Source organism: Heliangelus exortis, chromosome 3 (assembly GCF_036169615.1).
Source record: "Heliangelus exortis chromosome 3, bHelExo1.hap1, whole genome shotgun sequence".
Classification (NCBI taxonomy): Eukaryota; Metazoa; Chordata; class Aves; order Apodiformes; family Trochilidae; genus Heliangelus; species Heliangelus exortis.
Genome location: NC_092424.1, coordinates 114,750,622 through 114,771,298, shown reverse-complemented (window position 1 = coordinate 114,771,298; position 20,677 = coordinate 114,750,622). Strand labels below are relative to the sequence as shown.

The 20,677-nt window shown below is 52.5% G+C and overlaps 1 protein-coding gene across 1 annotated transcript in view; it reads right to left on the bottom strand.

Moving 5' to 3' along the window:
* The window catches only part of ASXL2 (ASXL transcriptional regulator 2), a 106,475-nt gene extending 87,356 nt beyond the window's left edge, over positions 1-19,119 (bottom strand). Inside the window, exon 1 of the mRNA XM_071742300.1 lies at positions 18,865-19,119. Within this exon, the coding sequence (XP_071598401.1) occupies positions 18,865-18,921 (57 nt within the window). The 5' untranslated portion in view covers positions 18,922-19,119. The remainder of the gene's footprint in view (positions 1-18,864) is intronic.
* Positions 19,120-20,677: the final 1,558 nt, after the last annotated feature.

Below are 20,677 nucleotides of genomic sequence, written 5' to 3'. Positions count from 1 at the left end.
CCACAGCTCCAGTTTTGGGGCAGGGGGAGCTTTGCAGAGGGTCGTGGTGTCCTGCTGCCTCCTGCCCAGTCACTCCTCCCCACAGCCACCCTGATGGCAAGGAGGGCTCAGCCTGCTGCACAAACAACCTCCCAGCCCTGAGATCCCACCTCCTGACCTCTGCCTGGCTCCACACTGCAGGACCCTCAGTGGCACTGGGAATACAGCTGCATCCCTTGGGAATCTGAGCATCCACCAGGAGGAAGAGCAGAGCCAGGAGAGCAGCCGTGGCAGAGCCATTTCAGTCTCACCTGTCAGCAAACCTTCCCCTTGCCTTTAACATCCTCCCTATTTGTGGCTCTCAGAAGTCAGAAGAATGGGGTTTTCCCAGCTCAGCTCAGCTTTCAACACCCCTCTGTATGGAGAATTCCTACAGTTTTCCCTGTGATCTGCTATTTGGCCAACACAACAAGTTTCAGAAGGACTAACAGTATCCATATGAAGTTTGGTGAAGCAGCAGAGGACCATTTCCCACACCCCCAGAAGTGCCACACCACCCAGTCGCCTGCAGGTCTCCACTACACGGCTGTCTTTCCAGTTTTTGAACACTGAATTAAAGGAAAAAAAAAAGGCACCAGCAACCCCCAACGCACTGTTAGAAAGTACAAACTGGACAGAGGGTTTGAGCACTTCCACTGCTGTGTCCTCTCCATCAGAGAACAGGAATGAGCTCCTTCCAGCTTCAACTTCAGGAAATTTAACAATTGCTGAAGAAACCCAAACATTTAGTGCTGATTAGGAGGCCAGGAAGGAAGAGAGGGAGGAACCCACTCCCTTTATCAAAGGAACTGACTCCACACCTTCATCCAGAGGAGCTCAGGCTCAGGGGTAGTCAGTAGCTCCAAACCAGCGTGCACCCCACTGCAAGGCACACCCCAGGCAAGCAGCTCCTCAGAAGGCTGCCAGGAATCAATCCAGGAGCTGAAATAAAGACATTCCCTCCCCCAGCCCAGCCCTGCCCAGCACAGAAGGACTCTCACAGTGATACTGAGGAGTTTTCTCTTCCAGCTCATCCCTTGCCAGCAGTGAGAGCTGCCCACAAGTTCCAAATTAAGAATGGTCCAGGAGACCACAGCAAGTTCTGTGCTACTGTGACTTGTAGCTTGCCTGTGCTCAGAATCAGGTGGGATTAAAACCAGGGTTGGTGTTGGGGCTTTTTTTTTTCCTGTGGTTTTTGTTCAGGTTTGGTTTTTTTTGTGTGTTGTGTTTTTTGGTTTTTTGTTTGTTTGGGGGTTTGGTTTTTTTTTTACCAGGAATCCATCCATCAAGGTTTAAGCAAGACTCTCCAAGACTGGACACCTAAGAGCACTTTGGTGCATGAATGCTGTCAGCAAACTTTGGTTAAAATGCCCTTTGGAATTCTGCACAGAATTACAGAATGGTTTGGGATGGAAGAGACCTTAAAGAGCCAATCCAGTTCCAACCCCAGACCATCCAGTTCCAGCCCCAGTTTCTGCTTCCCTTTTGTAAAGGGAGAACTAAAACTGGGCAACCTAATGCTGTAAACGTCATCATCTCCCTACACTTCTTCCTGGCAACAGAATTTAAACTTCATTGAAGCCCTGACTCCACAGCCCCCTGAAGCTTTGTTAGCCCAAGCCCTGGATGCTCTGGAGGGCCAGGCAATACCTGCTCATCAGGTTACCCCAAGCTCACCCCAGAAGTGGAGCTCTTGCCTCCTGGCCATGCCTTTCCAGGAGGAGCATTCCAGCTCCCAAGAGCTGCCAGGTGGCTGCTGCACTCCAGCAGGAACCAATCCCCAGGCAAATCCCCACTTTCTGCAGAGAAGTGGGTCAGCTGTAAAGCCCCCAGCAGTGGCTGTGACATCCCCCCCCTGTCAGTCCCTACAGACCCAGGCAGACTCCCAAATCCCCTCTGACCCTGGCAGTAACCAGGGGAGTGAAGAGGGGACCCAAGGGCCTGAGCTGGCTGGCAGTATCTGTGCTACTCATCCAATTAGCAAATGCTCTTCAAGGGTTTAGCCAGAAACGAGGTCAAGAAGGAATGGACAACTCCATGTTAGCAGAAACCAAGGGCCACTAAATGCCAGCACACGTCAGCATCTGATGCAGCATTTAAGGCTGTGGTAGGCAGAGTGGATGTCAGGAGAATGTTCTGCCTGGAAAGGGTTGTCAGGGCCTGGCCCAGGCTGCCCAGGGCAGGGCTGGAGTCCCCATCATGCCTGGAGGGGTTTCAGAGAAAGCCCTGGGGATGTGGGGATGAGGGACATGGGGCAGGGCTGGGGAAGGGTTGGATTTTTGGATCTCAAAGGTGTTTTCCAGCTGCAAGGATTCTCTGTCACACCATCTGAAAATGTGTTTGAAGAGCAGTTTGAGGAAATGAGACCCAAGAGTGACACTTCCCTTGGGGACCTGGACAAGCCCAGCTCTGAGCTCCATGTGCACTTGGAGGAGGACACCAGGCTGTGCTCCAGGGGTGCTCCCTGCTTCTTCCTGCCAGGATACACCCCTGGAGAGCTGAGCCAGAGGAGGGCACAGGTTTGAAGTTGTGCTCTGCTCCTCTGCAGGGACAGGAACCAAAACTGTCTGTATTTGTGTCTCTTTCATGTCACGGATAAAGTTTCAGGACAATGAAATACTGCTTCAAAAAAACTATTGCTGGATTTGTGAAAATTGTGACCAACTGAAAGACAACAGAGTCATTCTGGAGACCACCCTGTGGCACCACCAACTTCTAGAACTCCTTCCCAGATGCTTGACAAACTCAGCTTTAAGTGGAGAACAAACAGCCTGAAAGAAGCTTGAGAGGACTGTATCAACCTCAAAGACCAGAAATTTGACATCTAGGACAGATTTTTTTCAGGGAAAACCAAAAGTGACCACCCCTATAAAACAATTCAGAGCTTCTGGAACTGGATCTTACATCCCTGAATTTAGGGAGCATGAAACACAATGGGACAGCACCTCTGAGGTGAGGGTCCTGTGCAAGGTACTTTCAGCAATGATGTGCATGAGAGGGGAGAGGGGCAGGAATCTGTCAGTGGGGACACCAACAGAGTGGCCTTTCCTAAAAACCCCTCAGCATTATCTCTGAATCATGGAGTGGTTTGTGCTGGAAAGGACTTTAAAGATCACCCAGTTCCAGTCTCTGCCATGGGCAGGGACCCTCTAGGCCAGGGTGCTCCAAGCCCCATCCAACCTGATCCTGAAAACTTCCAGGGAGAGGCCATGCAGAACTTCCCTCTCCTCAAGGTTTGCCAAGGCTGAGGAGTTAACACAGCAGTGACCATAAGTGACCCCAGAAAGTCACAAATATCAGCAAGAATAATCCTAAGCAAGCCCTGTCTGTAGGTTTTGGAAGGAGACCAGAAGGAGAGGGCAGCAGGGGGTGCAGGTCTGCTGCAAGAAAATAAATGGCAGTGCCAGAGGGCAGGGGGCAGAGTCCCAGGACACAGGGGCAGCAGCCCAGGGAGGAAGGCTGAAAACCAGAAAGTCCCCAGGCAGCCACCCTGCCACGGGGCAGAGCTCCCCTGATGCCAGCTCTGGCTCCAGCCCTGCAGGAGGAGTTCTGAGCACTTGTTCAGGAAGGCAGGGACATGTTAGGAGCAACACAGCCAGCTGCTAAACTTAAGTTCTCTTATTTAACTTCCTGCCAAGAAGCCAGATTTTGTCTCCACTGACTGAACACCCGATTAAAACACCAAAACTCTGTGAGCTGAAGTGTCCCTGTTGGTGCTGGAAGACGGGCCTGGGAAACAAGGTCAGCGACCTCAGCCCAGCTAAAAATAATTTTACCTTTAAAATAAATTTTGAAAAAAACACAACACAAAACGAAAAACCAAACCAGCACCAGCAAAGCAAGCCTCCACAGCCCAGACAGAAGGGTTTTACAAGTGAGTTTGCCAAGCAGCCTCAGGAGCAGAGGCAGGAGGGAGGGCAGAGCTGACACCTCCCCACCTGGCACCAGCAGCTGGAGCCTTTGCAAACCAACCTTTGACTTGCAAATATCAGGCAGGACCTGCAGGAAGAAGCAGGAGCTGCATCACCTCCAGGGGCTGCCAGCCCGGGGTCCTGCTCAGGTTCATCCTTCTGCCAAGGGAAGAAGGGTCCCAAAAGGAAAGGAAGAACCCGGGAGGCTGCACGGGGCAGCTCTGGGGGTTTGCTCACCAAGCCCCAGCATTCCCCAATTCCCCAATTCCCCACTCCTCTTTGGGTTTCCTGCCGTGGTGCAGTGAGGTGTGGGTGCAGGATGGGTGCCCAGTCCCTCACACAGACATTTGCAGGCTGCTTTGCACAAATGCAAGGGGCAGGCTGGGAGCCAAAGCCTCCAGAGCTATTTTTACCCCGTGTTAGACCTCGGGTGCCAAGGATTTGGAGTTCAGGAGGATCTGGGAAGATGAAGCTCTGCAGAGGTGAGGCAGGCAGCCTGTCAGGCATCCCAGACTGGTCCTGCTGCAGAGAGGTTCACAAAACCTCCTGCTGCAAAGTGGCCTTAGCCAGGGACACCCAAACACCCAAAAAGAGAGAGGGCTGTTTCAGTGCAGCCTTAACTGAACTCACCAGAACAGGCACCAGAGCAGTAAAATGTGTCACCAACCATGAGAAAAACCTTCTTAAAACTCCACCTTGTCTAATGTTTAAGAGTGGGGGAAAAAAAATTGATTACAAATATCATATCAACTGGAAAAATTTGTCCTCCAATAATTGCAGCCAGGACAGGATAAACAACCCTGATTTTCTGCAGTAAAACAGTCACCACCTTTCGTGCTTTTTCACCCTAGGTGGAGAAAAAATACCTGAATCTATTCATTGAGCAAATCATCTCTGCTGCAGTGAAACCTCTCAGGAGAGAGCAGCTCCTCCAGCTCCTCACAAACTCGTTCAAGTATGATCTGACAGACCTTGAAATGCAAAAATCCCTCTCGCAACCATAAGAGTTGTTGAGCCTTGGCAAGGTGTTCATGCTGCCTGGCAGCAACCTCAGAGCTCTGAAGTCTGTGCTTGGACATGTCTGTCCTACCCCAGCACTGCCACTCTGCTCCTCCCCACCTGCCTGCAGAGCTGAGGCTGCTGAGCTCCACAGGGATTTTTGTTTGTTCTCAACACTGCAGCCAAGCTTTGCATTCCCTTCAGCCACTGCAGAGAGGGCAGGCAGCAGGAATACTTCTCACCAGATCACAGGCTGGAAGGGACCCCAAAGCCCCCCCAGTGCCCCCCCTGCCATGGTCAGGGACCCCTCCCCCAGCCCAGGGGGCTCCAAGCCCCATCCAACCTGGGCTGAGACACTGCCAGGGATGGGGCAGCCACAGCTTCCTTGGGCAACCTGGGCACCCAGGGGCTCAGCACCCTCACCCCAAGCAATTTCTCCCTCACATCTCAGCCCCAGCTCCCCTCTCCCAGCTCCAAACCCTTCCCCCTTGTCCTATCCCACTCCAGCCCAGCCAGGACATCACCTTATTCCAGGCCACCACTAACCCATGGCCCACACCTGAGAATCACAGAATGCTCATGGCTGGAAAGGACCTCTGAGATCACCAAGTCCAACCAAACAATTTCTCCCTCCCTCCCTCCCTCCCTGCCCAAGATCTCCTCTCCATCTCCCCTCTCCCAGCTGCAAACCCTTCCCCCTCGCAGGGTCCCATCCCTCCAGGCCCTTGTCCCAAGTCCCTCCCCAGCTTTCCTGGAGCCCCTTCAGGCACTGGAAGGTGCTCTAAGGTCTCCCCGTTGCAGCCTTCTCTTCTCCAGCCTCAACACCCCCAACTCTCTCAGCCTGGCTCCAGAGCAGAGCTGCTCCAGCCCTCCCAGCAGCTCCAGGGCCTCCTCTGCACTGGCTCCAACAGCTCTGTGTCCTTCTGCTGATGGGGTTCCCATGTGCACACACTGCTGGGGGTGCTTTGTCACAAAAAAAAAAAAAAAAAAAAAAGTGGCAGAAAAGAACTGAAGGGGAAACTGAAGCCAGCACATACAAGAGGCTCCTTGGTGAAAGGAAGGGAGGGAGAAGCAGATTTCATGCAAGACACCAATATTTTGCAAGACTTCCCTGCAGAGGCCAAGGGGTGGGAAGCCTGCAGGGCCAGGAGGAGGAGCAGAAGACAAGGGGCCATCCCCCACTTCCACAAGGATGCAGCAAAAGACATAAGGTCACTGGAGCTTCAGCTTCTGAAATACCCACAAAATAAGATAGAGATGATCCTGAGGGCCAGGGCTGACTGGAGCCATGGGATTTCCATGCTCAAGTTACGGTGGAAAATAGAGGTAGGGAACTGGAAGCAGGGTGGCTCTTCTGGAGGCTGCTGTCTTTCCACATCAAGTTTCTCTGCTCATCCCTTCAAGACTGGAAAACATTGAGATGTATGCAGCTGGAGAAGAGACATCATGTCAAAGACAGACTGGAAGCCTCAGAGAAACATCAAAATGAAAGGTGAAGGAAAGAACACTGTTTGCAGATAACCCTGCAAATAAAAACTGTTTGTTACTGGAGTTAAGTGCTCATCTACAATTCAGAAACTTGAAAATTCAGGAGAAAAAGCCAAACCATTTTTGCAGAATTTATTTTAGCACAGAAGAGATGAAAGCCTTCAGCAGCACAGTAAGGTCACCACCTGCAAACACTTTCTGCATAGGAAAAGTAAGGGAAACCCTTTGAAGCAGGGCTGAAGTGGCAGTCCAAGATTAAGACAAGCACTGCTGATAACCAGGGCTCCAGGGCTGCCTTGCCACATGGTTCCAGGTTCTAATTCACTGCCTGTCCCAAAGCCAGAAGGTCAAACCAGGAGGGTACTTCAGCTGCCTTTCCAGAATAAATGTTTATATAGCAGAAAAAACCCACCCAAGCTCAGACATGGATGCCCATCCTCCTGATTGAGAAATCCAGTATTCCTACAACACTGCTGACAGGAGAGAATCCCCTTTGCTGCTTTCTGAGCAACCCCAGTGCTCATCTCCCAGCTGGAGCTGACACCTCAGAGTTCAGATGGCAACAGCTGCAGGGAGGAAGCAGAGACCCTGCAGACCTGCAGCTGCCTCTGAAGATTTTAACACGGGTAAGAAGCAGACTCTGCACGTGATGCTGTGTGTTAATACTCTAAAACAGAGATTAGCCAGCTCAAGCCTTGAATCTCAGCTGGAAGCCTTCAGCCTGGCTGTTCTGATGGCAGCAACCTGCACCAGGAGAGTTTCCTATTTTCCTGCCCACTGGTTGCTGGAAGATAAATTAACTGATAATGTAGCAGTCACATGAAAAACTGACTTTTTCACAGCAGTAAGGATGGGATCTGCCCTTCAACGGGAGTTCAGGAGAGCTGAATTAACTCTGATGTACTGAGAGGCAAAGCTGGGAGAGCCCAAACATTGTGCTACTGAATTTCCATGCCCAAGTGTCTGAGTGCTGAGCCCCTGCTGCCAGAAGAGCTGTGTCCAGCCTACAGAAGAATAAGCTTTGAGCTCAGAAATCCCAGAGGTACACCCATATTTAATAAGATTGAACAGGAGAAAGCAAAACTACATTTATACTGCACTTACTTTTAAAGAAGGGCTGCCCCAGGAGTCCCTCTCAACACTCAGTCCCTCGGTGGGTTGGTAGGAAGGAAATAAAACTGAAGCCAGATGGAAATTAAACACTGGAAACCAAGGGGGACATCACAGAGACTGGGGAGCTTTTCACAGGATTGTCATGGTTGGAAAAGACTTCCAAGATCACCATGTCCAACTGTCAAGCCAAAAAACCCCAGCATGGCCACTGCAGCATATCCTGAAGTGCCTCATCCACCGACACAGATTTTACAACCTCCAGGGATGGGGACTCCACCACAAAAGCCCCTGGAATCTCAGGACAGTCCCCAGCATTGTCACCTTGCTCTGAGCTGCATTCCTGCACAAGGCACAGGAAGGAGTTACAGGAGTTTGGGGAAACCCAAACCCAGGGGTGCAGCCCAGGCTCCAGAGCTGATGTCCCAGGTGACAGCAGAGTGAAGCCCCCAGGGGTGTAGGGGGACCCCAGATCCTGGCAGTGCCTGAGCCCCACAGGCTCCATCCCCTCAGGCAGCATCTGCCAGCTGGGCCAAAAGCTTCATCTTCAAAATGCTCCTCAGTGAAGAACCACGGAGTGTCAGGGTTGGAAGGGAGCTCTGGAGCTGCTCCAGTCCAACCCCCCTGCCCCAGCAGGATCCCCCAGGGCAGGACACACAGAACACATCCAGGGGGGTTTGGAAAGGCTCCAGAGAAGGAGACTCCACAACCTCTCTGGGCAGCCTGGGCCAGGGCTCCCTCACCCTCACACTCCACAAGTTTCTCCTCAGCTTGAGCTGGAACTTCCTCTGTTCCAGCTCCAACCCATTATTCCTTGTCCTGTTCCTGGGCACCCCCAACAAGAGATTGGCCCCTTCCTCCTGACACCCACCCCTCAGAGATTCAGAGACATTGATCAGATCCCCTCTCAGCCTTCTCTTCTCCAGCCTCAACAGCCCCAGGGCTCTCACTCTTCCTTCCCAGCAGAGATGCTCAAGTCCCTTCAGCACCCTCAGGGCTCTCCCTTGGCCTCTCTCCAGTAGATCCCAGTCTCTCCTCAACTGGGGAGCCCCAAACTGGATCCAGGATTCCAGGGGTGATCTCCCCCCAGGACACCACTGGCCTCTTGCCCCCCAGAAGACACTGCTGACCCCTGGAGAAGTTCCTGGCCACAAGAAGGAGACACTTCCATCCTCCAGCCTGGCTCTGCCTCCAGAGGGAAGCAGGAGCAGCCAGTGCTCTGTGCTACCAACCATTTACTCACTGAAGCCCTTTCAGATGGCACCAGCCCTGCCAGAACTCCAGCCCATCACAGCTTCTCAGCAGCCACAAATCCCCCTGTGCTCTGCCTGTGCCAGGAAGCACAGGGGAGGAGAGGAGTAAATGGGGTTGGTGTTTCAGATCAGAGCACAGACTGAGCTCAGGAAAAGCTTCGGAAGAGTCAAACTGCAAGCTGCAAGAGGTGATGTTTATTGTTGCTTCCTGCAAGAGGTTTAAGAGTGAATTCAGATTTCCCCACATGAAAAGCTGGGAAGAAAACTCTTCCCAGGAGGACACAAACCCCATGACTTGCCAGAAGGAGAGGGGGGGTGGTTGTACAAAGTGATCTTATCAAATCAATTCTGAATTCAGAATCCAGTAAAATACAAGTGGCCTCAGACTCCAGCAGAGCCAGCACAGTTACCAGAGGAAAGAGAGCACTCAGCATCCTTAAACCCCCTGAAAACAGTTCCAGGAGAACACACAGATACCAGCAGTGGCACTGCAGCATTTTCTGCTCTTGAAAATGAAGCTTTAAATCTGCCTCAAAGAGAGAGAAATAGAGAAGCTGAGTTCCTGCCCCAAAGCTTCCCCACTGCAGTGACATCAGGAGGGCTTCCTGGCACAGCAGCTGGGCCTGGAATGAACAGAAATGAGTTTAAGCAAGGATTCCTTTGGATGTTCTTACATGGAACTACTGCAGAACCAAACACAATCAAGATATTGCCCGTGTGAGGCAAAATTTGTGCTCGTGTCATAGCACTACAGAGAGGCACAGCTGCTGCCCCTGGCTTGACTGAGCTCTCAAGTTCTTTCAGTTGAATTTACCTGATGATGAAAGCACAATGAACCTCCTGGAGAGCTGAAACCTCCTGGAGAGCTGGCAGACAGACCCCAGTCACATAGTTACTGATTTTTATTTTATATACTTCAGTAAAAAAGAAATTAAAAACATTGGGGCTTAAACAAAACTCATGCAAGAACATAACCCAGCTGGCTGAGTAACTTCATGCCCAGTTCCTGAAGCTGCAGGCTCTGTATCTGCTTTCAGCCAGACAAATAAATTCACACTCATTTGAGAGGAACCAGGAAGTTTATCAGGCACATTTACACTCACACCAGGCACGAGTCAACACTTGGCTATTAGAAAATGAGATTACATTTCTGTATCTAAGAGATACCCACCCCCAAAACAATTCTCCTGGCAGGGCTGCTGCCTCTCCTACAAGGGAAAATGATGAAGTCACAGTCACATTATGAGAATCTAAACACTGCACCATGGCTCCAGGAGAAGACACAGAAACACTTCTGCCCAAGAAGAGCAAAGCAATCCCCACTCTGCCACACAGGACACACTTCTGTCCTGCTTGGTTCTCAAAGCAGAGGAAGAACAATAAACTCACTCACAAGGGGCTTTTCCCAGTCACAGAATCATGGAATTGTTTTGCTTGGAAAAGACCTTTAAGATCATGGAGTCCAACCCTTCCCCAGCCCTGCCCCATGTCCCTCATCCCCACATCCCCAGGGCTTTCTCTGAAACCCCTCCAGGCATGATGGGGACTCCAGCCCTGCCCTGGGCAGCCTGGGCCAGGCCCTGACAACCCTTTCCAGGGAGAAATTGTTCCTACCATCCAATCTGAACTGACCTGTAATCATGCTGCCCAGTTTCTTCAGGACACCAGGAGAAGCAGGAAACTGCTCTAGGGGCCTGAAGCTGAACTAAATACTTGGAAAAACAATCCAAGCAGGGCCGGAGCAGATCTTGATGAACTTTCTGTATGACCAGCTAGCACCCCAGCATCCCAGGAGGCTGTTCTGTTCTCCAAGCTGACTGGGAATCCCAGAATAAGGAGTTTCCAGGTAGTTAGTAACCTGCAACACCTTTCCACAAGCCCATGCAAGCCTTTAGCAGCCCCAGCATCCTGCAAAACTGAGTTCCACAGCTTGCATCCCCTCCCATGCTCTCCAGACACAGGGCTGGCACACAGGACTTGCTGTCCTTGGCTTCCACACCTCATCACTGGAGGCTTTTCCTTCCTAGAAAAAAAAAAAAAGAATTTGCACAAGCTTACTGCCAGTGCTCTCAAGTGATGAGCTCACAGCCTCACTCTGAATTCTCAGCTCCACTCAGCTCTGATACTGCTCTGTGGATTCCTGGCACCTGAAGCAGCAAGAGGCAGATGGGCCAATTGCCCCATGGCACCAGCACCAGTGGAATTATCTTCAGTGTGTCCTACAGCAGCTTCCCTTGGGAGATGAATTCAGATGAGACCTCTCAGCAGGTCCCACAGCAGAGCTGGTTTAGACACACAGAAACGAGGAGACCTTTGCCTTTTCTTGGCTCTCTGTTTTCACTCCTCCAAATGGTTTAAGCCAACCACAAGGGCAAAGAGCTTGACAGCCCCAAAAAACCCTAACCAGATGTATCAAGCATCTGCTTCTGGTGTGGTTGAACACAGTGTTGTTGGCACCAGCTGCACAACTGACCCAAAAAGCCACAGGATGATCTTCAGCACTGGCACATTTGGGCAGCAACACCAAATATGCCATCACCTCTGCTTTGTTCTGCTTTGCCAGCTCTGATCAGGAGAGCACTCACCCTGTCACCTCTCAGCTCTCTCCTCTGACCCTGCTTCAGCACCCTGCCCAGAGCAGCTGGGGGATGAAGGCAGGGGATCCCAGCCCCTCTGGAGCCAGGCAGGGGATCCCAGCCCCTCTGGAGCCAGGCAGGGGATCCCCTCTCAGCTCAGGGACACCCAGAGCTCCCAGATCCAACCCCCTGCAGCAGACACAGCTCTGCTATTGACTCCCCCCCACCACCAGTTTCCCTCTCAGGGTGATTTGATCAGCCTGTGCTACTCACTCATGCAAACAGCCCTTGGTGCACCAAAAAGCAGACTTTAAGCACAGAGTGTTTGTAATTCCCCCCCCCCCCTTTTGTTTTTTTGTTTTTTTGTTTGTTTTGGGGTTTTTTTGTTGTTGTTTTGCTTTTTTTTTTTTTTTTTTTTAGAGAAAGCTTGCATGATACCCAGAATCCAGCTACACCTCAGTCAAAGATGAGCCTTCCACTTCTTTACAGCCAAGGTGCTGGTTACTCCAGGTGCTCAGGTTCACTGTAAGCACCTCCTGCAGATGCTGCAAAGGCTGCAGCTGGGAAACCAAAGTGGCTTTTGTTCTCAAACATCCTCACATGGAAAAGCCTTGCACAAAAAGTGAGAGACGTGCTCACACAACCACATGCCTCAGCTGATCTGCATGGAGAACACAGCTTATGCAGGGGAGGAAAAAAAAAAAAGCAAAAAAAGGAAGAAAAACCCATTTTAATGCTCCTGCAGCTCCAGAGACACACTCACCCAGGGAGGGCTGCATGGTAACCTAAATGCTAAAATGCTAAAATAAAGTTCACAAGAGAGTCTGAGCAAAAGTTCATCTGAGCTCTGTAATAAAATTTATACCTAGGTTGCATTTACCATTTTAAATAAGAATGAAGAAAACACCTGCAAGATCCTCCAGACTGAGTTTTCCTCGGGGAGCCCAGGAGAGGGTGAAGAGCAGCCCAGAGCTGCTCCCTGGCTCCCAGGGCAGGGCTGGATGCTCTGCAGGAGGTGGGGATTCCCTGCCTGGCTCCCTTTCCCTTTCCCTGCCTCCACCCTGCTCTGCAGGAGGGAAACACTCCCAAGATTTTACCACTGATGCCTTGGGACAGACTGAAACCACGACCCTTGAGTCAGCCCCCTCAGTTAGCTCTTAAAAAAAAAAAAGTCATGCTGCTACTAACCCAACCAAGCCCATCCTGGCCCAGCACTGCACTGCCAGCCCTGGGCCAGCTCCAAACCTGGCAGAGGAGCTGGCCCAGCTCCAGGGAGGGCACTTCCAAAGCAGCAGATGTGTGTGGTGACTCAGGGACTTCTGGAGAGGTTCAAGTCCCCAGCAGGAGTGGCACAGGACTTGGAACTGAGTCTTTAAAATGGCAGACAAATAATTAATTGGATTACTGTGACTGGAAGAAGGGCAGGTTCTGTAGCCTGCCACTTTGCTACAGCAATTAAAGTGGATTACTCTTTCACCTCCTCCTTTCCAGTCCCACTGCCAGATCAGAACCACTGTTCTGAAGCCTCCACTCGTCTCTTCCAGGTTCCCAAGAGGGGTGCAAAGCACCTTTCAGCTCCCTGGAGGTGCTGGAATCCAGGAGAGTTGAATATCAGAGGGTAAAACAGAGGCCACATCTGCAGAGCTACTGCTGACTTCACAGTAAAGTCCTTCAAAATAAAGCAAAGCCCCCCTAGAAAAATGCAGGAAAACAACACAGCCAAGCACTGTGGTCAGTAAGGGAGGGGTCTGGGTACACGGTGAAGAAAACTGCAGCTCTCAGTTAACACATGACAAAAATCTGTGCCAGCTTCTGCTCAGCCTTGTGCAGCCAGGAGTCTGTTCCCCTGGAACCTCTGCCAAGGTATTTTCCTGGCTGGCAGACACTTGCAGGGCACCAGGCAATGGCTTGGTGGCCAGAGAGGTGGCTACCAACTGCACTATGCCTGTCCCACACCACCCCTGCAAAGCCTTTAGCAGTCTGACCTCAAGCCCTGCTTCTCACCCCCCCCTGCACACAGCCTGAGAGCAGGGAAGGAAGCTGAGATAACACTTAGGGGATCAAAAAAAGCAACAAACACCCCCCAGCCCAAGTCAATGAGAAGAAACCTCAGCAGCTTCCACTCTGCTCATTCCAGAAGTTTGATTACTCATTTAACCTCCCACAGCACTCAGTCCCTGCAGAAAAGTGACAAGCCAGTTCCCAGGTCCTGCAGGAAGCACCTGCTGAGCTCCAGACCTCTGGAGTTTTTGAGCAACCCAGACCTCTTGAAATGAAGAAATACATCTCAGACACCACGTTTGTGCCCACTGTTAAACCAAACACTGCTCCTCTCTCTCAAAAAAAAAAAAACCAAAAAAACCCCAAACCAGAACTACCTTGCAAGCACAATTAGAATCCTACAATTTTATCAGTTGGAAGGGACCCTAAAACTCATCCAGTCCCCTGCCATGGTCAGGGACCCCCCCCCCCCAGCCCAGGGGGCTCCAAGCCCCATCCAACCTGGGCTGAGACACTGCCAGGGATGGGGCAGCCACAGCTTCCTTGGGCACCCTGGGGCTGAAATTAAAGAATTTCTTCCTCATGAGCACCTTCCAGGAGCTCTGTGTCCTTCTGATGTCGTCCATCTGATGTCTCACAAGAGCAGAGCTCTGCTGAGCTGCATGTTGAAAAGCTGTAGCTGGGGAGTTGAAACATGAAGCAGCAAACATCAGCTATGAGGATGAGCAGTCCCTCAAACAGGTATTTTACAGAGGATTTCACAGAATCCTCTGAACCTCTGTATATTTTTTGCAGCAGCACTGGAAACTTTGCAGGGTTCTGCAGGCCAGTGAGCCCTCAGGTGCTTGCAGACAAACAGGCAACTTCTGCTATTTGGGTCTGTCCCCCCTCGGTTCTGCACACAGCTCAGGAGAACAGAGGGAAACCAGCAGCTCAGATTCCTTCCTTCACCATCCCCCAGGAATCCTCACCTCCATAAAAAGGACTCTCTTGAGGAAGACCAACCTGCCAAAGATTGCCTTTTTTTCCCCTAAGGAGCAGCGTTCTATCTGATTTCACCTTTTGACCTGCCTCCATTATCTGCTGTTTGACAGGGCAGGCAGCCCAGGAACACCAGATCAGGTCTCCTGCTCTGCCCTATCAGTTTCAGGCACCTCTTCTCATCTCAACCCTTCAGCTGACACAAGTGATGCAAACAAACCCCTCCAGCAAGAGAGCAGCTCAGTTCACATCACAGGGGCTGAACAGCAACCACCAGCACCATGACAAGAGCCACACTTGGACACCTGAGGCTCCAGAGATGTCCCCTGCCAGGTGTTACAGCTCTGGACACTTTCCTGCTGGATTTCCACCCTCCAGAGCCAACAGAGTCAGTTGGAGCCCACAGGAAAAAACCCAGCAGCAGCTTCCTCCCACAGGCAGGTAGTGTCAAAGCCTGCAGCTCGTGTTCCTAGATGACCTGGGCAAGGAGCATTTATAGAGCTCCTCTCCAGCCCACACTGACACAACCCCCACACCTGGCTGCTGGGCAGACTGCAGAGATCTGTGTTCCCAGGTCACATGCAGGGGACTTCCCATGAAAAACAAACACCAAATTTCTTCAGACTTGGCAGAGGGCAGGGCACGTTTCCCTCCACACAAACAGAGCACAGAGACTTGTTCCTGGCTTCTCTCCAGCAAAGGGACTGGATCTACAGTGAGGCTCCACAACTCGAGCAGGGAGCTGCTTACACAGGAGGGGTCTTACCCTGCTCTGCTGAGACCCCCCTGGAGTCCCCAACAGCAGAAGGACACAGAGCTCCTGGAAGGTGTCCAGAGCAGAGCCACTCAAATGCTCAGAGGGCTGAGCAGCTCCCTGGGAAGCCAGGCTGAGGGCTTGGGGTTGTTCAGCCTGGAGAAGAGGAGGCTCCCAGGTGAGCTCAGAGCAACCTCCCAATATCTGAAGGGGCTCCAAGAAAGCTGGGGGAGGGCTTTGGACACGGGGGGGTAGGGAGAGGACAAGGGAAATGGGTTAAAACTGGAAGAGGGGAGACTGAGGTTGGAGATGAGGGAGACATTCTTGAGTTTGAGGGTGGGGAGAGACTGGAACAGGTTGCCCAAGGAAGCTGTGGCTGCCCCATCCCTGGCAGTGTCTCAGCCCAGGTTGGATGGGGCTTGGAGCCCCCTGGGCTGGGGGAGGGGTCCCTGACCATGGCAGGGGGTTGGAACTGGATGAGCTTTCAGGTCCCTTCTCACCCAAAGCTGTCTGTGGTTCTATGAACTGCCTGCTCAGTGCTGTGCTGCATCCCCCAGCAGAGCAGAGAGCAGGAGGAGGATGCATGCAGGACCTGGCTGTGTCCCTGCTGTGGAAATCTGCACCAGAAGGACTGGGTTAAAACACAAGCCATGATGACTCTTGAGACCTGAGCTCTCCAACCAAAGCTCAGAACTTTGCTGCCCAACCAGAGCCCCCTCCCCACGTGCAGTGTGGTGCCTGTGCCCTTCCACCCCTGCCAGGCTCTCAGCTCAGTGCTTCCCATGTGCCTGCACCCCCTCCCAGGCAGCAGCCTCCCTGCTGACCCCCCCTGGGCTGCCAGAGCCAGGGGATGGAGCTCAGCCCCAGCCCTGCCCACAGCCTGAGGCTGGCAGCAGCTCCCTGGCAGAGACCCAGCCCAGGGCAGCCCCTCCACCTCTCCCTGCTCCTGCAGGAGGGGGACTCAGCTCCACGGATGCAGACAGACCCAGGGACAGAAACTCGAGTTTCCCAGTGCAGCTGTAATCTGCCTGTTGCCATCCTCAGCAGAACAGACCAGTCCCCTGTCCTGTCTCCAGCACACTCTCCTCTGGGTGCTCCTGGCTGCTACACCTCTCTCTGGAGAGCACACCCAGGTTACAGACACCTGCAGTGTCTTTATCTTACAGATGGGCACTGTCACCTGCAGGTTCTGTACCCAAACTTGGGTGCTATCAGCTTCTTACCTCAAGCCAGCTTTTTACTTTAGTGCAGGGACAGCCACCAAAAGTCACGAGTTAACAGCCATCTGCAGCTGCAAGTTCACTGAAGGAGCCAGGAAATCAGAGAAAGGTTGTTTATCAACAGGAACTTCCTCCCTGAAGGTGCTGCCCACACAGGGCACCCTTCCCTTGCTCTGCACTGCAGCTCTGCTCCCCCTCAGGGCCCTGCACAATCTGTATCCACACAGGTGGAATATTTAGGAAACATTTTTTCCCCGAGAGGGTTGTCAGGCACTGGACTGGCCCAGGACAGTGGTGGAGTCACCATCCCTGGGCCTGGTCCCTAAGGACATGGTTTGGTAGTTGGGTGTGGTGTTGGTCAAAGGTTGGACTGATGAGCTTGGGGGGGGTCTCCTCCAACCTGAACACCCTGTGATGCTGTGACCTGAGGTCCTTCTGACACCCAGGAAGGCCACACTGCTGCCCTCCCCACCTTCCCATCACCTCCCTCACACTGGGAGGCACCTGATCCCAGCAACCTGGTCAGGAAGGCACAGCTGGCATGAGGCAGATCAGCACCACACCAGGGTTTAGCTCCCTGCAAGCCCCAGCAGAGAGGTGGCAGAGTGAGGAGGCAGAGGGGGAGACAGGAACCCCACAGAAATACAAAACCACTTGGAAGGGTTGGAAGGGACCTTCAGATCACCTGGTTCCAAGCCCTGATGACCTGGTGGTGCTGCTCAGGGAGCACCAGGGGGCAACTCTGCCAGGACAAGGAGCTCTACAGCCAGCTCTGTCAGAGCCCAGGGGCACCACCCCCCTCCCCTGCAGCTCCACACTGACCTGGGGCTCACTCCACCCCACAGCAAGCACAGAGCTACACACACACAAATTAAAAATCCAGAAAAAAAAAAAACAAAAAACACCAAAGAGAAAACAGAAGGTTTCTCAAGCTCTAGAAGTTTTGTTACCCATCAGGAGCAGGAGAGCAGGCTACCTCAGAGCTGCCCACTTCATGCATCCTTACAACATGTCCCACCAGCTGAGAAGCCACCACAAGCTCAGACAAGAATGCAAAGACATTATTTCAAACCAAAAAACAGAGGGGAACCCTTCTGAAGGCAGGAGCTGGCCAGAATAGTTTAACATTCCCACCAAATACACAACCAGGAAATATTTGCCAGAAGAGAGGTTTTTGGCAAGCACTTCCTCATCATTCCCTAGGTCTGGCTGCCCCTGCCCTCCCCCTAGGTGTGCAGCCCAGGGGAATGGGGAACCTGCAGCTTTCCTAAACACAGGTTTTAGCCTGTGAGTGGATTCTGGGAGAGATCAGTGGATAAGCAGCAGGGCACACAGGCTGAAAAAGTCCTGGTCCCCCTTACACCCTACTCAGACATTCTTCCATTCTTTTTTTCAAAGCAAATATTAAAAAAAAAAAAAAAAAAGACACACAAAAAGACATACAGAGAAGTACCCCAGTGCTTGCCTGTGGGATAGTATCTCCTGTTCTTAAAATAGTCAGCTGCATCATATCTCCTGAAAGAAGAGCAGCTATTTTGGTGCCTTTCAAGCTGTAAGTACAAGGTCCACATAAATTCCTATTTATTAGAACAGTTCCTGCAAGCCTCAGCTGCAGAAGCCTATTTAACATTTGCTTCCCAAGCAGACTTCTCAGGTCTTGTTTGCACAGACACCTCTTTCAGAGGGGCTATGACAGAACCCAAACTCCTCCCCCTCTCCATGAGGCAGATTTGGATCCACACTGCAAATCCAGATCCCCTGAAGCATGTGCTGTCCTCTCACAGCTCAGCACTTCTGCTCAAATCCTGCAGGTTGCACTCGTGGACTTTCCTCTGACTCCTGTCCCACCACTCCACTTCCCCTTTCTCTTATCCTGCCTCTAATGTGCCTGCCCCACAGGGCAAACCCATCCTGAAAGCACCACAGTGACAAAACTGTGTCAGCCTGGGAAGCTAGGAGATAAAAAGTTGCCTTTTAGGGTTTTTAGCTCACTTCCCCAGCTGAGGCAACTCAGTGGCTCCTACTGCACTAAGTTGTGCTGCACGGAACACACAGATACACCGAGGATAATTTAAAAAAAAAAAGCAAACAAACAAGACATTATGAGTACCACCTGTGTGCTGATATTATTTACACCGCCATTAATCAGAGTTTTGCAGATGAGAAGAGGGAAACACCCCCCCCCCCTCCAACAAAGCTTCCCATATAAACTTGGGCCCGGTTACCATTAAACAACAGGACATGTCAAAATAAAATAAACAAAACCCAAAGCAAGTAGCTAAGTGTGAGTTGTTAGGAGGCAGCTGGGGGCAGCAGCTCCCACAGCCCCTCACCCGGGGGCCGCACCGAACCCCCCCAACCCCTCCCCCGCCGCCGCCATGGGGGTTGCACCCCCCCCCCGGGCTCTGAGCCGGGCCAGCAGCTGCCGTGCCCCGCAGGAGGCAGCCTACAGTCCCGGGGAGCCTCCTGGAGGCCTCAGAGCCTCCCCGGCCGCCTCCGAGCCCCTCACACGGACACAGACACGGACACGACCCGGCCGCAGGCCCCACATACCGTCCGGGCGGCCTCTGCCCAGGTCCTGCCCTTCTTCCTGCGGCCCTTCTCCCTCATGTCGGACTCGACGGGGCGCAGCTGACTCCGAGGTACCCTGAGGGGCTCCTTCCACCCGAGAAGGGGGAGCCAGAGGGAAGTGAGAGGAGGGGAGCGGCGGCCCTAGGTGCGGGCAGCCCCCAGCGCCGCAGCCCCTGCGCCCGCCGCCGCTGCCATATTGGGCTCCTACTGTACAGCCCCGCGGTCATGTGACCCGCCCGCGTGACTCCACCTACTGTACGGAGGGGGCCCTGCGCATGCGCACTGCGCGCCCCGCCCTCCCGCCACAGGGCGTTACCCCCCTCCCGCCCCCCCGTTCCCGCCTCTGCCGCTGCCTCAGGGGCGGGCGCCATGGCGGCTGCGGCTCTGCCGGCGTCACCCGGGATCACCGAGGATCCGCAGGGCTGCCGGCGCCGCTCACGGGATTGTCCAGCTTGGAACGATGGCTCCGAGAGCACTGAGTCCAAACGTCAACACACACGCAAAAATGAAAATAAATAAATAGATAAATAAAGAGAAAGAATAAACCCCACAGTGCCCACTAGCGTGTCCTGAAGTGCCACATCGACACGGCTTCTGGAGACCTCCAGCGCTGGGGACTCCAGCACCTCCCTGGGCAGCAGTTCCAGGACACAAACCCTTCCTCAGCTCTGCTCTCCCCTCCCCTGGGGCAGCTTCAGGCCATCTCCTCTGCTCCTGGCATTGGTCACTGGAGAGAAGAGCTCAGCACCCACCTCCCTACAACCTCCTCGCAGGGAGCTGCTCAGGGCAAGCAGCTCTCAGCCTCCTCCAAACCCAACATTCCCATTGCCCTCAGCCTCTCCTCACAGGATTTCTGCTCCAGACCCTTCCCCAGCTCCATTCCCTTCTCTGGACACACTGTATGGACACCGACCCCTTCCACTCAGCCCCACCAGCTGCCACCAACAGCCTCTTTGTTACTCAAAAATAATATTTGGAGGGGAAAGAAATCAAATAAGAGAGAACAAAGAGGCAGAGAAGATAAAAACAGAGCTTACAGAAGACTAAAAAAGAACACTAAAGTGCCTCTGGGTGGCATCTCCACACGTGGAGGGAAGGGGTGACATCCAGAGGGAGCTGGAGAGGTGGGACTGGGAAAATCCCATGGAGCTGAGCAAGGGCAAGGGCCTGGCCATGGATGGGGAAAATCCCCAGAACAGCTCCAGGATGGGGGCAGAATGGCTGGAGAGCAGCCCTGAGGAGAAGGACTTTGGGGTGTGGGGGGAGGAGAAGCTCATCAGGAGCCTCACTGTGTGCTGGCAGCCCAGAAACCACCCGGGCCTGAGGCTGAAAGTATTTGAGTAGTGTAAAGAATTTATTAAAGTGACTTCATTTTAGTTATGAAAAGGGAAGGGAAAGGAAGAAAGAAGGAAGGAAAGATTACATTTTAATTAACATTTAATTTTATTTTTCTGTTTTCCATTCCTGTTTGTGTTGTTTCTTTTTCTTCCTTCTTACCTACAGCTGTTCTGCAGGCTGACTTTAGGTGCAGCTCTGGCATCCCTATTGAGGAGATAGATTTCTTCTCCAGAGCTCCCTCTTCATGTAGTAATGCCATTGGTACTATAATTATCCACAGGCACTTTTGGTAAAGAACATAACCAGTGCTGCGAGGTTGCCCAGTGGAAAAGACGAGCTAAATCCTGCCACAGAAGGATTTTACTACAAGCAGCAGGACACATTCTGGGGGTAACACATTTTCTAGCTCTGCCTGTGCTGGTTTGGATCTGGGCTTGGAATTGCACGAGAGCAACTG